The sequence below is a fragment of the Mirounga leonina genome, unplaced genomic scaffold, assembly GCF_011800145.1.
Source record: "Mirounga leonina isolate KUSES-001 unplaced genomic scaffold, KU_Mleo_1.0 Mir_151, whole genome shotgun sequence".
NCBI classification, from domain to species: domain Eukaryota; kingdom Metazoa; phylum Chordata; class Mammalia; order Carnivora; family Phocidae; genus Mirounga; species Mirounga leonina.
This window is the reverse complement of record NW_023270377.1, coordinates 70,659,913-70,675,805: the sequence shown is the minus strand read 5'-3', so window position 1 is coordinate 70,675,805 and position 15,893 is coordinate 70,659,913. Positions and strand designations below refer to the sequence as shown.

At 45.7% G+C, this 15,893-nt stretch overlaps 1 protein-coding gene across 5 annotated transcripts in view; it reads left to right on the top strand.

Moving 5' to 3' along the window:
- Positions 1-15,893, top strand: part of TANC1 (tetratricopeptide repeat, ankyrin repeat and coiled-coil containing 1) — a 230,247-nt gene that overhangs the window by 157,104 nt on the left and 57,250 nt on the right. For 4 of the 5 annotated variants that reach the window (XM_035007968.1, XM_035007970.1, XM_035007969.1 and 1 more), the window contains 2 exons: positions 726-912; positions 13,526-13,789. In XM_035007968.1, the coding sequence (XP_034863859.1) occupies positions 726-912; positions 13,526-13,789 (451 nt within the window). The remainder of the gene's footprint in view (positions 1-725; positions 913-13,525; positions 13,790-15,893) is intronic. The other variant, XM_035007971.1, reaches the window with a different exon arrangement.

Genomic DNA, 15,893 nt, shown 5'->3' with positions numbered 1-15,893 from the left:
GGCTGCTTTGGGATGTGCTTTCCTGTGCGTTTTTTTAGGGTTGAGATTTTGGAGGGTCAGTGGGATGAGGAAAAGATTTGTAGGAGATGAGGCAGAGACAAAATAAGATGCGAGCAAATGGTTTGTGCATGGGAGAGCATTCCGCATTCTAGGGACCCAGCAGCCTGCTGCTTCAGGATGGACATGGGTAACGTGTGCATGGCAGTGAGGGGCCAGAGCTCCCGCCCCCCTGCGGAGGGCCTCTGCGAGGGTGTCACGCACTGATTGAGATGGCGGTGGCCACCAGCCCCCTGGCTCTGCGAGCAGAGCCCATAAATCTTCAGGAATTGAATCAGGCTGCAGTGCTCATGAAACATTACAAAAACAGAGTTCCCAGGTTTTCCATACAGAGGTCAAAGAACCCATTTGTCTTCTGCAGACTTTAAATGAAAGGAAGTCTGCCTGTTTGCTATTTCTATTTTACGAATGTGCGTTCCCACTAAATTATTTCTAAGACTGCCCTTTTAATAAATAAAAAAAAAAATCACAGGGGAAAGGGACAGAAGAGAGATTTCTCTTTTAAAATTTGGAAGGCCACATATGTATGTATGAAGCCGCCTCACTTTAAAAAAAACTGTTTTCCATGTTCCTGTTTTTAGTTTATTGCTTTAGCGTCAGAAACAAAAGACTGTGTAGAAGCGTCCTGTGTGAAGCCGTGCTAACTCCTCCTTCCGTTCGTCTTGCAGTGCACAGCTCTGAGCCAAGGCATCAGTCCTTGCTCCACACTAACAAGCAGCACCGCATCTCCTAGCACCGATAGCCCCTGCTCAACCTTGAATAGCTGTGTCAGCAAGACGGCAGCCAACAAAAGTCCCTGTGAGACCATTAGCAGCCCTAGTTCCACCCTGGAAAGCAAGGACAGTGGAATTATAGGTAAGAAGCACACGGCTCGGTAATGGGACGGCTCGATGCACGTCGGCCAGAGCATTCACCAGGCACTTCTTCAGAAGATTTTAGTGTGGTCTGTGAAGGTTGGTCGGCCTGGGCCGCCCTGCTCTTTGCAGACTGCACAGGCCCCACGGATAGCCGAGAGGATGAAGCCTCTGCTCTTACGTTCCTTGGTGTTTATTTTTTATAACCCTGGGCTCATTGGGTGAAAAAATTTCCTGATCAGACCAGACCTGTGAAGTTACAAAATCCTACCTCCTCATCGATTAATTCCAGTTGCTGGGCATCTGGTCCCACTAGGGCATAGAACCGGGCAATAAAATCCCTGCGTTTCGAGGCGTCTTCCCAGCCCAATCGCAAGGTCATTTATTTCTTCACTTATTTCCAGGTGTTTGTTCTTTAGTTTCTTTTCATGGGATCTGACCGCTGTTTTTGAGGCCAGAATTTTCTAAGGATGTCCACCCTGTGCCCCCACACACCCACACTCACACCAGTAGGTTTGGTTGTCCTGACCTGTGGATCAGGAGACACAGATTCTAGTCCCGACTCTTAGGGTGCTTAGCTAGGTCAACACATGCATAACATTTGAATTCTTTGCACACTTCTTTCCTTCTCTGTTAAAGTAAGGATTCTGATTCCTTCAGTAGATTCTGGCCTCGGGTACACATTAGAATCAACCAGGGAAAAGAGCCCTTACTTTTCACATCCTCTCCCAGACAGAGTGCCTTTCCATTTCTGAAGGTGGGGTTGTGCACCTGTGTGTCTCAGGTGTCCAGCGTGGCACCTTTCAGATAACAGACGTGTGGGACCGCTGGGTGGATTGTACGGGCCCTCCTCTGCTCCTGGACTGCTGTTTAACATTGGTGCTCTACTGAACATTCAGCTGCTTCCCTTTTTCTGACTTACGCACATGTCTTTGCGGGATATTTTACGTTCTAGTAGGGCCTGAACCCCACTTATTTCCACATTAGTATGTAATCAAAGGGAATGACATTTGAGCTCCTTATTTCCTTCATTCACCTGCTACTTCAAGGGTAATTTGCAAAACCAAGTTGCAGGTTCATGCACTTTATATATTGGAGGTTGCCTCAGAAGATCTGTGAGATCACTGGGGCTGGGTGGTGGGCTCCCTGGTATAGACCTCACTGTAGCTTTCTCAGGGGCCCTTCGCATAAGGACGGCCGCCTCTGCCCTCAGTTTTCACTTGGATCAGCCTCTCCAGTAGGTTTTTGTTTTGTTCAGTTTTGGTCATCTTATTGAGATGCAATCACATACCATAATATTCACTCATTTAAACCACTGAATTGTTTTGGGTCTGTTCAGAGTTGTGCAGCCATAGCCACATTCCGATTTCAGAACCTTTCACCCCCAAAAGAACCCCATAGCCATTAGAAGTCACATTCTGTTCCCCCTACACCCCCAGCCTTGCTCATTCGGTAATCTACCATCTGTCTCCGTAGATATTAGCTGGTTCTGGACCTTGCATTAAAGTGGTGGCTTGAGGTTTTCATAGCAGATTTAAATGCTTTCACTTATTCTGCTGATTTCCTCTTCCCACCTCACTCTGCTTCTCCACCTGCCGTTTAGTCCAAATAATTTTTCCCGGTGTTACTTCTGTCCTCACGCCTTCTCTGAGCTGTCCTCCACTGCCGGGTCTGTGGGGTTCTGCGACAGCCAGGCGACTCCCCTGACGGCATTTACTCTTCTGAAATGTCCTCTCCTCCTGCCTTCAAGGAGTTCAGTGCTGCACGGTTTTTTGGACAGCCTTTTCTCTCTTCATTATATGATCTGGCATCGGCGTTGCATGCCTCTGATTATGACCAAGCCAGTGTCTTGTTGTGACAGAACCTTTTTCAGTGACCAAAGAGGACCCTCATACATTCATTCTCTCCCCCGCCCCCCCACTTTCTCTCTCTTATTGAGATACAGTGCTGCAATTTTAAAAGTATTCTAAAGAGGGGAAAGAAAAGTTGCCGGTTTGGTTTTCTGTCTTGTCAAAGGAAAGATTGAGCTGCAGGGATACCAAGGCTTTTAATGAGAACTTGGTTGAATACATCCATCCAACCCCAGACCGCTTAGTCCCTCTATTTACATGCTCTCTGTAGCACCTCAATGTTTCCCTTCAGTTTACTTGATCTTGTTTTATTATTATTGTCTCCATACGGAGGGGAAGGGGGGGGCTCTCATTTATATTATTCTGGCTATCTGCTGGGCTCCTGGCATGGTGTTGGGAATGAAAAATTAAGGAAAAAAGAATTGTTGCCGCTGTCACGTCTTCCGGAGGACGGAATGTTTAGCTGGTTTCTAAAGAAGATACGCAAGATTCCCATTCCAAGTTGACATTGTCACGTCTGTTAATGTCAGCTGTATTGTAAGCTGTGTCTTGTTCAAGTTAAATGACACGTTTCATGTCATTGAGGCTGTCCTTCATTCCTTGGCTTCAGAAAGACAAGTTCCCTTGGCTCAGCTTCACATAAAAACGGTGACAGTTGAGATGAAGTGGGAGTCGTGAGGAAATGGAGTCCCCCCAGCTTTGGAGATGGTGCTTCTCAGTGCCTTAGCTGGTCTCCGGCAGGGAGTAAGGACTGTAGGTGGCTGAGAAGCGAGCTCTGTGCTGGTGACAATGTTCCTCTGTTCGCTCTCCTTCCATGACGTGCAGAACTAGAACCTGTCGCCAAGGGACACATGGGGGGTGTGGTAGGGAGGGGAAGGAGGAAAGGCAGGTATTTCCTCTCTGGGCAGCTGGTAGCCACAGCTCTTTGAAGAGGCAGGAGTGGGGGGGCCGGGGAGGGAGAGCGCTTCCTCCTCAATCAATACGGGTCCGTAGGTTTCACAGCCTCCTCACGGAGCGGGGATCTTTACTCAGTTGTGGTTCTGTGATTGCTGGGGGTAGGGTGTGTGCTTTCTCCGCCTGAGGAACATGACTTTTTATAAGGTGTAGCCTGGGAACGGCAGCCTTTAGGCATCTTAAATATTTAACAGAATAAAATATTCAAGAACACAGTGATCTTAGTGGGCAAAGATAAAGGTGAAGATACCTTGGCTTCCTGCTTTGGAAGGCCTGGCAGCTGCTTGGTATAGGCCGGTTAGGATGCATATGCTAAATTCCACAGGCTCTGGGGAGAGGGGGAAGAAGTTTCCATTGAATTTTCCATTTCGAGTTGTTTCAGATGTGTCCACCCCTAGAGCTTGGGTTGGGGCGGCAAAGGTGTCAGGGGTGGGCTGGTGACAAATGCACACAGTTGGTGCGGCGTGACGAGCTTTGGGGGGGCTGCCGGCACCCACACGGGGCTCAGAGCTGCATGTACGGAATTAGTACTGTTTGTTTAGGGCACCTGGGGGAAATTTCAAATAGTGTTAACCCATCCTTAGAAATTCCCAGCCCTCTTTTTTTTTTTTTTTTTTTTTTAAAGATTTTACTTATTTATTTGACAGAGAGAGGCACAGCGAGAGAGGGAACACAAGCAGGGGGAGTGGGAGAGGGAGAAGCAGGCTTCCTGCAGAGCAGGGAGCCCGATGCGGGGCTCGATCCCAGGATCCTGAGATCATGACCTGAGCCGAAGGCAGACGCTTAACGGCTGAGCCACCCAGGCGCCCCCCTAGCCCTCTTCTTAATATGTAAGCTGATTTCCATCAGGGTGATTATATTTAATCTACATATTTTTGCCCAACAGATGCCATGTAGGGAAGGTCGTATTCCCACATGGTCACATGGCCTTCTCGGGGCTGCCACGGACTACCCTTCCTGTGTTCTGTTTCTGCTGGTTTGATGCATTGCAGGTGAAGAGGATTTTCCTTTGAGGAATGGCTGGCTTAGTGGGAGAAAGGACAGAATCATGACCATTTGAAGAATTTATTGGACCCCTTCCAGTCTCTTTGTGTAGAGGTCAGTCAGGGCTTTCCAGAACCTCTATGCCCTCTGTTCCAACTTTACTGTGTTACAAAGAGGGGAGTCCCACTTCATCCTATTTGAGGAGGTCCCAGTTCTTGAAATGTTCTTTAGGAGTATAATAATTCTGTCATGTACAAATACTGTCTCAGCTGGATGGGCGTAACTGAATTCCCTACAAATATATATATTTTGAGAGTAAAATTTCCTACTCTTGACATATTAAAATCATTGGCATTACCTAGAAATTAGTGTCTGATTTTTAAAATTTGCAGTGTGAAGACCTTCTAAATGTGAAACTATACCCAATCAGCATAAAGTAGCTTCTTAATAACTGGCTCTAAAAGGAAAGCTTTGCAAAGAAGTGGCTTTAATCGGTGTTTCCTCCATGCCTGAGAATACATTTTTTCTTAGTGACACTCCTTTGAATAAACTTGCTTCCAACTGTTAACAAATGGAAATTGTAAACTGTATTAATCTCAGCTTAGAAAAAAACCTAAGTAGGTGTACTCACTAGAATGTGTATGAAAGCCAATCTGATTATTTACTTTAAAAAGATTTATTTATTTTAGAGACAGAGAGTATGTGAGTGGTGGGAGGGGCAGAGGGAGAGGCGGAGAGAGAATCCTCAAGCAGCCTCCCTGCTGAGCGTGGAGCCTGATGTCGGGCTTGATCCCAGGACCCCAATATCATGACCTGAGCTGAAACCAAGAGTTGGCTGCTTAACCAGCTGAGCCACCTGGGTGCTCCCCAGTCTGATTTTTTAAAAAGCATCACTGAAAGCAGTGGGTTTTAACAAGCACTTTTTGATTTAAACATACTGTGTAGTTTTTGTCTGTGTCCATATCATGGTCAGTATTGTGTGTGTATGTTTAAAAAAATGGATTATTGCTCTATTTAGGAAGAAAGGGAATAGATATTGGATGAGGAGAAACAAAACCCAGTCTTCCTATCAAGATTAAAAAAAAAAAAATCCTTCCTATGTATTAATAATAAATATGCCCAGGAGAAGGACTTACAAGGTAACAATTAGAAAAATTCTGGCTAAGAGGCCATTAAAAGTTAGTCACCTGTCCCTTCCAGGCCCTTCTCTACTATCTGCTTGTACCTGCTGGCATTTATAATCTCCAAATTACTTTTGTAGTATCCCAGATCTGTTTCTTTTTGAGAGCTGGTGTTAGGCCAGCCCCACGAAGGAGGAGGGGTATTCCGAGTGGATGGTGTCCACATCTCCCCCACTGGGCCTGTGTCGCACACAGAGCAGGTGTGTTGTTCACCTGCCCAGCTTCCCAGCGCGAGCCACCACATTTCACCAGGCCAGATAGCTTTCAGGAGATTAAGTGCTCAGAATATGAAAAGGGTAAAGAATTTTGGCTCTTTCTGTTGCCTTTCCCCTTTCTCTGGTGGGGAGGTAGGGTGTGGCTTGTGTTTGCTCTTTCTCCCTTTGAAGCTGGAAGGCAGGTATAAACTTAGGCAAGGGAATACCTTCACAGAAACATTTCTCCTGCAAAAGTGGCTTGCAGGAACTACTGGGTACTGGATTAGTATCCTGCTGGTGCTTATTAGAGTTTGATAATGTTTGTTTTTCTGGCCGGTTGCTTAGGATATTAAAACAAAGTTTATCGTGGGCTGACTTTTATCTTCCCGTGCCTCGACTTGACTCCCTCCTGGGCTTGTAAAATGAAATTGATTTCAGAGGTAGCTAGAGACCTTTTGTTCCTTTTGTTTCCTGGACTTCGTGTCCCAAGGGAGATGATCAGATGTGGAGAGAGGCCTACAAAGAGGAATTAATTGTATTTTATTTTCATTTTTAACTTGTTGTAAATCCTGCCCTTTTGATTTTATGCTAATCCAGCTTTGTTGCCCCCTATATTGCCCTGCTTGCTGCTAAATTGAAATGCTTTGAAATTGATTTGGTAATAACTATTTAGAGTGTTTCAGATCTGTGTTAATATTCATTTTGCTACGTTGCCTGCAATTTAAAAAATCATCCTTAATTATAGAAACTTTTTTTTTTATCTCTTGGGTGAAGGAGGAATATTTGCCTTTACATATATAATTTGGTAGTATACTTAATGTGGGAAAGAAATCCGTAGCGATGATTTGGCCTGCTGAATGCCTGCTCTACTTGTATTCATTCACGCTGTGGTTGGATTCTTCAGGCGGCTATTCTGTGGGTGTAGCAAGCATTTATCGGTACCTACACTGTCCCAGGAGCAAGTCTGTTCAGTACTGGTACAGTAAAGCTCAGGTACAGTATGTTTCAAAACTTGTCCACCTGTGGAACCAAAGAGCGGTCGTCTGCCCTTGGAGACCTGGGCAAGTTGTCAGTTACTGAGAAGGGTTTAAAACATGGCCGTGATCGACACCTCTTGGTGGAAGATGCATGCTGTAGGTGCATAATAATACCAGCCGCTGATAGTGCCTTGTGCTCTGTTCTGGAAGAGTCCACGACTCTGCGGAGTCACTGGACTACGTCTGAAGCTCCAGTGTCCATGCCTTCAGTATACAGGTTAGGCGAAGCTACTGAAACACGGAGTTGGGTGTTACAGCTAGGAGACTTCACGTTGTACAAATCCACGGGCTTTTCTCTGGAGGCTCCTACCTGCTGTGTCAGAATGTGTGTGTGGGCAGTGTGGCCTGTCTTCGCCTCCTCCAGTTCCCTGTCCCTGCTGACCCTTGAGGGGTTTCCACAGTCCAAGGGACTGGCAGGTGCTGCTGTGCACCATGGCTTGGGTCCCTGGCCTTGCTGCTTGTTGCGTGTCGTAGCAAAGCATGGCTTGTGCAATGCCAGGAGCACTGAGGTGGAGATGTGCTACGGAGATCTGTCTGCCACGAGCCCGAGCGTGGCGCCCCTGGGCAAGTCCAGAAGGAGAGCCAAGCTCTGCGGTGCTTGACACAGGCCTGCTTTGGTCTCCCAGGAGCTGTGGAAGAAGAAGCCAGAAAGTCCCCCAGAGTCTTCTCCTTGCTGGGCTTGGAGAGGTAAAAGCAGTCCCTCCAGGTCAGCCGCCTCTGTTCCCTGTGTGGTTCGTTAGCTTGCAGGGGGCGCGGAGGGAGAAGCCCAGTCTGGCCTTTCTGTCTGAAGGTTTCAGGCAGGCTGATTTCATCTCTGTAATCCTTCCCTTCGTCACTTGGGGAAATCCCAAATATGTTGTGGCAGCCGGAACCGTGTGTAAGATGTTGGGGGCCAACAAGGGAAGAAGCGAATCCTGGCAGGCCAGGATGGCCAGGGTAATGGGCACGGTGCTTCCTGGGCTTTCTTTCTGCTCTTTACCCAGTCTCATTTAGACTCTGGTTTCTCCTTCCACAGGTGTTAGTGATCTTCTATCGGGTCAAAGGCGGTATCCACAGAAGCTGGGTTTTCTTTTTTCATCCCCTTCTCCCACTTTTCTAAGCAACCATCATGTCCTTTTCTTGTTTAATCTCTCCAGCATTTTAACTTTTAAACTCTGTGTCAACCATTAAACTGAATATAGAAGTTAAAAAATGTTTGTTTTTTCAGTGCTACTTTATTTTCACTTGTGTGGGGAGGAAAACATTCTTGGGTACTCATGAGATACGAGGCACTTTACATACCTGCCCTTGTGTCTGATTTTCTCCACAACTCAGGGAAGGACAAAGGACTCTCTTCATAGAGCCCTGGCTTTGAAAACAGAGAATGAAGACCGGTCATCTGTGGAGTGCTTGGGGCGGGGGGGGGGGGGGGGTCAATTTCTGGGTTTTTTAGAAAAGTCTCTTCAGAAATTTTTTTGTGTATTATAAATTAGGGTACTGCAGGTACATGACTTGTAAATGCATGTATTTGGGGTGCATGCTCAGATTTTTCTGATAGTGTGGTGTGATCAGAACAGTGCAGAGCACCACGGCAAGGCTTCAGGCCTTACGGAGCTTCCCGCCCGAGGGGCTGGTGGGAGTATTCAGTGAGCTGAGAGATGACAAGGGCTTAGAACAGAGCCCCCACGTAGTAAGCACTAATGTATTTATGGTAGCCACTGCTGTGATTTCCTGCGGCTACTTGATACTTAATCCCTCCCCAGTGGATTTGAAATACTTACAAATAGACATTTAGCAAAATAAGATTTTTTTCTCCCCACGAAGGTATGACTTGAGAAAAGGGAGTAAGAGCAAGTGAACGAGGGGAGGGAAGTGGGGGGATGGGGAGGGGGAGGCCCAGGCTTCCAGTTAAGGAATGAGGAAGTCATGGAGATGAAAGGCACAGCATCGGGAATACAGTCAGTGGGCTTGTAGTAGTGTATGCAGACGGACGGTGGCTGCACTTGCGGTGAGCACAGCATAATGTGCGGAGTTGTTGAATCGCTTTGTCGTACGCCTCAAACTAATATAACATTCGTTTATACTTCAATAAAAAAAATACAAGAGAAAAGATGACGTCGGGAGTGAGTTTTGTTAGACATTTTCATTTTGCTTATCAGTGGGTAGGAAGTTTGACAATTCCTAGTAGCCAGTATAAAGAGAAACTCAGGGGTGCCTGGGTGGCTCAGTCAGTTACGCGTCTGCCTTCGGCTCAGGTCATGGTCCGGGGGTCCTGGGATGGAGCCCTGCATCAGGCTCCTTGCTCAGAAGGGAGTCTGCTTCTCCGTCTGCCTCTCCTCCCCCCCCAGCTTGTGCTCTTTCACTCTCTTTCTCTCATTTTAAAGGGAAAAAAAAAAAAAAAGAAAAACTCAAACACGTAAGTTTATGTTTGTAAGGTAAAGACAAAAACGTGCCCATTCCCAGTATTTGGCCTGGAGGGACTTATATTTTGTAGGTCCTCAGAGAGGGAGAAGCCAAAGTTTGAACCCAAGCCCTTTGCACTTTTTACCTCATGACTTTTCTCCATCTCAAAGGCAGATAAATTCTGTTCTACCTGTGTGGTATCCATTTGATGTCAGAGGCCCTTAGTCCCTAAACAATTCTGGACTAACACTGTATTCATTGTAATTTTCTTCTTAATGTTCCTTTAAACCTATAACTTGATTTAGATCCTACCAAACTACTTATTGGGCCCCAAACTTACACTGATTTTTTAAAATTCTATTTTAAGTATGCATTCAACATATGAAAGAACCTTCAGTGGACAAAGAATGGGGTGCAGCAAAGCTGGGAAGGAGAAGGAATATGGTTTTATTGCAGTACTTTATATAGCAAAACATTTAATGACTGAGTAGGTCTGTCTGTCTCTCCCACCTCCTAGTCAACCGGTAACTTCGTCCCGGCTACTGTGCACCCATGACTGGCTTCTCTCCACTAGCCCCTGCCTGAGGACTACTGTTTTTAACAAGTGAGACTTCATGAACTGCAAAATACTTTTTAGTCACAGACACTTAGAAAACTTTGGCTTGTTGAGAGCTATGCAAGGCAAAGGGAGTTTTAATATAGTGCGTGGGCAGGCAAAAGGGCTGGTATTAGACCTACCACTGTGTGTGTGTGCGTGTGTGTGAGAGGGGGGGGGGGGGGGGGGGGGGAAAGCAAGATACAGGGCAAGAAAGATTAGTTTCTCCCAAGTCTGTTCCGTATCTATAAAGTGGATTGATGGTTCTCAGCCTGCCTACCTCTTCTCCAGGGTTGTGGTGATCATGTATGTCCTACTATGTGTTGGACATGCTTTGGAAGTAGTGTAACCCTATGCACCAGTAGGTCTAGTTAAATGTGCCATTTACTACAGAGGAAGAGAATGTGTGCTGTCCCTGGTTAAAAGGAGTTTTCAAATGATATGGAAAGTTAGAAGTAGCACGTGTGAGCAGGACCAAACAAACCTAAAGTAATACTAAATTGTGAGAAGCGAAGCCTAACCTCATGGCTCGATAAAACTTGAGGCCTGATAAATCGCTCATTTAACAGAATACTGTGTGTTAGAAGAGGGGTAGAGCCCCCGTCTGAATGATGGTGGCAAGTCTTCATTGACAAAAGCTGGCATCTGTAATGGTTGATGGAAGAAAATGCTAGAATGTTTGAGTTGTTAGGAAACTTGAAAGAGTATCCGAGTCTCCAGAAAATGTCAAATGTTACATAGATTTTGGAGGTTTTTTTTTTTTTTTTTAAGTCATCATTGTGAAGATGTTGCCGTAGTTGTGTATGTGTCTGTTAACTTGAAGGTGACTGGTTAACTTGGTTAGGAGTTTGAATTTGGTAGCCTGGAAGAAAAATCGGTACTTTTGAGTAGCCTGTCCTTGTTTTAGGAACCAGCTTCTCTTCCTTGGCGACTGTGGGGCTGCCCTATTCAGTGTGTTTCTTGGGTCGTATGGGGAAACGTGTTGGGCCTTCACCTGCCCCCTTGAATCTGCATCAGGGCTTAATTGTGCCTGAACGAAGACGAAAGTATGCTGTGGGGCTTCCAGCCGTGTGGGCTGCCTCTGGCACCGGATGGCGGGGAGAGAACCTTGTGAAGTGGGGCAGCCCCAGTGGGAGGGCCTATGGCTTCAGAGCTGCTCACCTACCTGCACAGTGCACCGTGTGTCTTCGCTGAACGTCATGAGGGCACTTGCGAGAGTCTCCTGTTTAGGAACACATAAACTTCTCCTCCTTTTGAAATGGCAACCCCGTCTCGGACTCCCCCCCCCGCCCGCTTTCCTCCTCAGGACCTGGGCACGTGTGGCTGTATGGTGAGAGCAGGACCTTCAGCCTGTCCCTGCGGTCTGGGACCCCTGACCAGGCCGTTCCTGTTCCCACTGCCTGCGGCCTGACCCAGGACTCAGGGTCTTGGGGGTGTCACTCTGCAGTGTATGGCACTGAGGGAATGCAAATGCAGACAGACATCACTTTGATTCTCTGTGTATTTTTTCCCTTAAGAGTATGTGCCCCCAAATAAAACCGCCACAGAATAAAACCAAACAAATCACTCTGACGCATTTCCTGTAACTCAGATGTTGTGGTAACCTGGGAAACTAAGTATGTCTGAGTCCCCAACACTGGACTTACAAAAGAAGGCTTGTAACAATTCACAATCACAACTTATTGACAAGTTTACCATTAATCATTATTAATAAGCGATGATCTCATTAATGAATTAGACTGTTCCTATGAAGCATTAGCACAGTCCCTGACGTATAATAACCTTAAGTAAATGTTACTAGCACTGTTACCACCACCACCGGCATTTTCGGGGTGGAAAGACTCCTACGAGCCATACTTAGGCTCATATGAGTGGTCCACTTAAAAAAACACATGACTGTGATTGATTCCAAATAGATGGAGAAATTAGTTTTAATACTGTTGATAGAATGCTTGGAAATGCCGGGAGTAATGGCAGGCACCCAGTGATGGGCCCATCCCAAATCCCCTTAGATTGTGGTGGAAGACAGAATATCAAATCCTGAATCAAAAACAATGAGATTAAGTGTAATGTCTCTGACCACAGTTGGAAGAGAAGTGTGTTCATTTGCTTATTCATTGAATAAGCAAACATTTATTGAGCACTTAGGATGTGCCAGGTGCTGTGCTGCTCAGAAGAGGGAGCTACCAGATGGAGGTAGGTGGTCTGAGGCTTCAGCACACAGGAAGGATTTTTGAATAGGGAGACAAGCAGTGGATAATGAGTCCAGACTGGAGCAGCAGTGGTAAAGACCATTTTAGAATTGTGACAGAATATCCTGCGGTCACAGGCGAGGAAATTGTTTTGTCTTCATATTTAAACCTTTAAAGAGCATCGTAAAAATAAAACAAAACTCAGACCCTTTGATCCTGGATAACAGGCTGTTGGAGCGAATTCACCAGCCTGCTGCTAGGTGTATGTATAACATCAGGTTATGTTGATGAAGTAGCTTAATCCAGGTGGCCGAGTTCTCCATGCACTCTGATCTGCTGCATCCCATTGGCTCTCTCTGTTAAGGGCCTGGGCTGTGGGGATCCCAACAGGGAACAAAAAGGGATCAGAGGACATGGCCGTGTTCTCAAGGACACAAGCCAGTATTGGGTCCATGGTAACCTAGGCTTGCAAGGGGCTCGGGTGTTTAAATTGGAAGTGGCTGTTTGTAGAAGCCACATAGGGTGAATATTGCTGTTTTCTTGCATCATATTCCTCCTCTTTTGCCAAGATGGTTTTCCATGCTGGTTTTCTTTCTTAGAGGCTAAATTATAATTCTGCAGTCCAGCATCCCTTCCCATGCTTGTTTTCTCGTGCTGGGAGGTCTTCTACTCCATGCTGCTAAAGGAATAAAGTCACTCTGTCCAGTTCATCTTGAACAGCTCTTATAAAGTTTAATTCTAAGGATCAAATTCTCTGCTTGACTTTATAATTGTATTTTTGTTTTCATAGATTTTCTCCTCCATCTTTTCTGCATTAACGACTGTAGTGCCTCTTCCCCCTCCCCCCTTATACAAATATTAATTTGGGAAAAGATATTTATAGGCTCAAAGGAATTTAATGAGATATGAATTCTTTTGTGAGCAATTTATCTTTGTTAAAAAGAGAAGATACATCATCTCTAAATTACATGGATTTACTGTTAACTCTCAGATACTTTTAGACAGCTTTTTCATTATCTTACCAGCTTTTTAACCCTCCCCTGTAGAATGGCTTAGTTTATTTTCCTTGATAAGCAACATTCTTCTAATTTACCAAAATACACTGTATGAAACATACTTTGATAAAAATCTGCATGGACCGGATAAGTTTCCATTGATAACGGGGAGGGCAGTGTGCTTGTGTTAACTCTCAACAGCCCCAGCTATGCCTGGCCTCCTTCAAAGTATTTTGGTCTCTCATTTCAGCCACAATTACAAGTTCATCCGAAAATGATGACCGGAGTGGCTCCAGTTTGGAATGGAATAAGGACGGAAGCCTAAGGTTAGGGGTACAGAAAGGAGTCCTTCATGATCGCAGGGCAGATAATTGCTCCCCAGTGGCAGAAGAGGAGCCCTCTGGGTCAGCGGAGAGCATACTGCCCAAAACTGAAGCCTCAGTTGGAGATGGTCCAGTCCCTTATTCTCAGAGCTCCAACTCGCTAGTAATGCCACGGCCCAACTCAGTTGCAGGTAAGGCCATGCCTCTCTCCAGAAGGGTTATCTCACTGGCTCTGAGGTACCCCATGTTCACTCTCTCCCCTTGGGAATCTGATCCAGACACAAGCCAGCTTTGTGATTGTGGACCGGGCACTTACCTCGTCTAGGCCTCAGTTTACCCATCTGTAAACATGATATGGCTGTCCTTACTGGTCTTTAAGTGATCCTTCCACTCTGGAATTCTGGAAAACTAATATTTAGACTCTACGGCTCTTTTGTGTACAAAGGAAGAAAGTGCCAAAAACTTTGTTCTTGTTTTTGATATTTTAAGCCTGAGTAAATTCATAACTTTTTATTACGTCTTGGTAAATAGGAATCCTTCTTTAGAATGAGTTTGTTAATACCACTCCAAGAATTTCTGATCCAACTTTCAAACTTTTTATAATTGAGGCCCATCATAGAGATGGGAGGTCCACTTTCTGTATCTTTCAGTTACAAGAGAGCTCACAGCTTAAAACATATGCAGTGGAGGTGAGGCTTCTCAATCAAGGGAATGCAGGCAGGCAAGGCAGATGCTCCTCAGCAGGATGGAGCAGCTGGAGCAAGATGAGGACACAGAAAGGGTGACTGTTGCTAGTTGATAGTGGGTGGTCGTCAAGCGAGGAGAGCAGTGGGGTAAGCTAAGAAAAGAACTCTGGTTCTGAGCTGTCCTGCCTGCTTTTACAGTCCCAAGTTTTTAAACTCCGTGCTCTTGGGTTGAATTTAGAAGACGACCTTGTTTCAGTCCTCCTTTGTCACCAACGTAGTACTTAAAACTTCTCCTCTACTAACACAAAGACCCAGGTTCTCTCTCCCTACATCAAAGAATTTTTTTTATACTGCTCCTTGGGGATGTGGCAGGCCAGTCTGGTTGTTGTGAGGCATTTTTTTTTTTTTTTTCCAGTGGAACTCCGAAGCAGCTGATACATAAATGGCTCTAATGGAAAAGTTCTGAGAGGCAGCTCTAATTCACTTTCAAAGGAAGTAAATGGCCTTGTTCCAGAAGAGGGATTTGGCGTGTCTGCCAGAGAAAAGTTCTGGGGAGCGTTATGCATATTGAATGATGGTTCTTCCAGAAGCTTTTATGCCCTCCCACCACTCCCCCACTCCCAAAGGCATAGTATGTTGCACCCGAGGCGTTTTATACCACGTCTACCTAGTTAGGATGAACAGTTCGTTTGTACGATCCCAGAACTTGATAGTTTTATTGACCTCGACAAAATAGCAAACTTGTATTCAATTTAATCAAGCTATTTTAAAATTAGTAAACACATTAATACATTAATAGTGTTGAAAGCCCCCCATTTTGGGTTATGTTTTCTGCCTGATGGTCTTTCATGTGGTCTCCTGCTATGTGGAGTGACAGTGGGTAGGAGCTGAGCTTTTCCAGGAGAATGCAGTGATTATAGAGCAGGGCTCTCGGATTTCTGCTGTGCTCATTCATTAGTGTCTATGTGCGCACTCGAGCTAGACCTCCTGTGGAATGGGAGGGTTTTACCTCTGGGTTTGAGCAGTGGCTGCCTGCGAATGGGTGGGCTCATTTCTTCTGTGTTGCAAGTTTTATCAACTAAAAGCTTATTTTGAAAATAAGCAAGTTCCTTACCTCATGGTATCTGTTAACAAGCTAGGAGTCTGGGAGAGTCTTCACTCTCCACCTTCCTTACCCCTAAAGCTGAACCTCAGTTCAGAAGTCATGGCAAGATTTTTCCATGTATCATTGAGAAGAATAAAAGCTTCAGGTTGTGTAGACTATGTGTAGCACTTGGTCTAGTGATTAGAAGGCCAGCTGCTGCAGACAGGGCAGTAGGCAGCCCTCAGTGTTAGAAGGATGAAAATAATATGTCCGGGACCGTTTATTGCAGTACCTCGGAAGTATTTGCATGTGAAGATCCACATAAACACAAATAAATTGCCATTTGGGAAACATCAAACGATTAAATTTGGCAGAGTAAGGACTGGCAGGTGAAGGAAAGGGGATGCCAGGTCTCTGTTCACAGCTGCCCCAGGGGATCTGGCCTCCCCTGGGCGGGGGTGGCGAGGGTATGGAAGCAAGTTCCTGAGGTGGCCGCCTTTATTATCAATGAGCCTGTTACAAAGA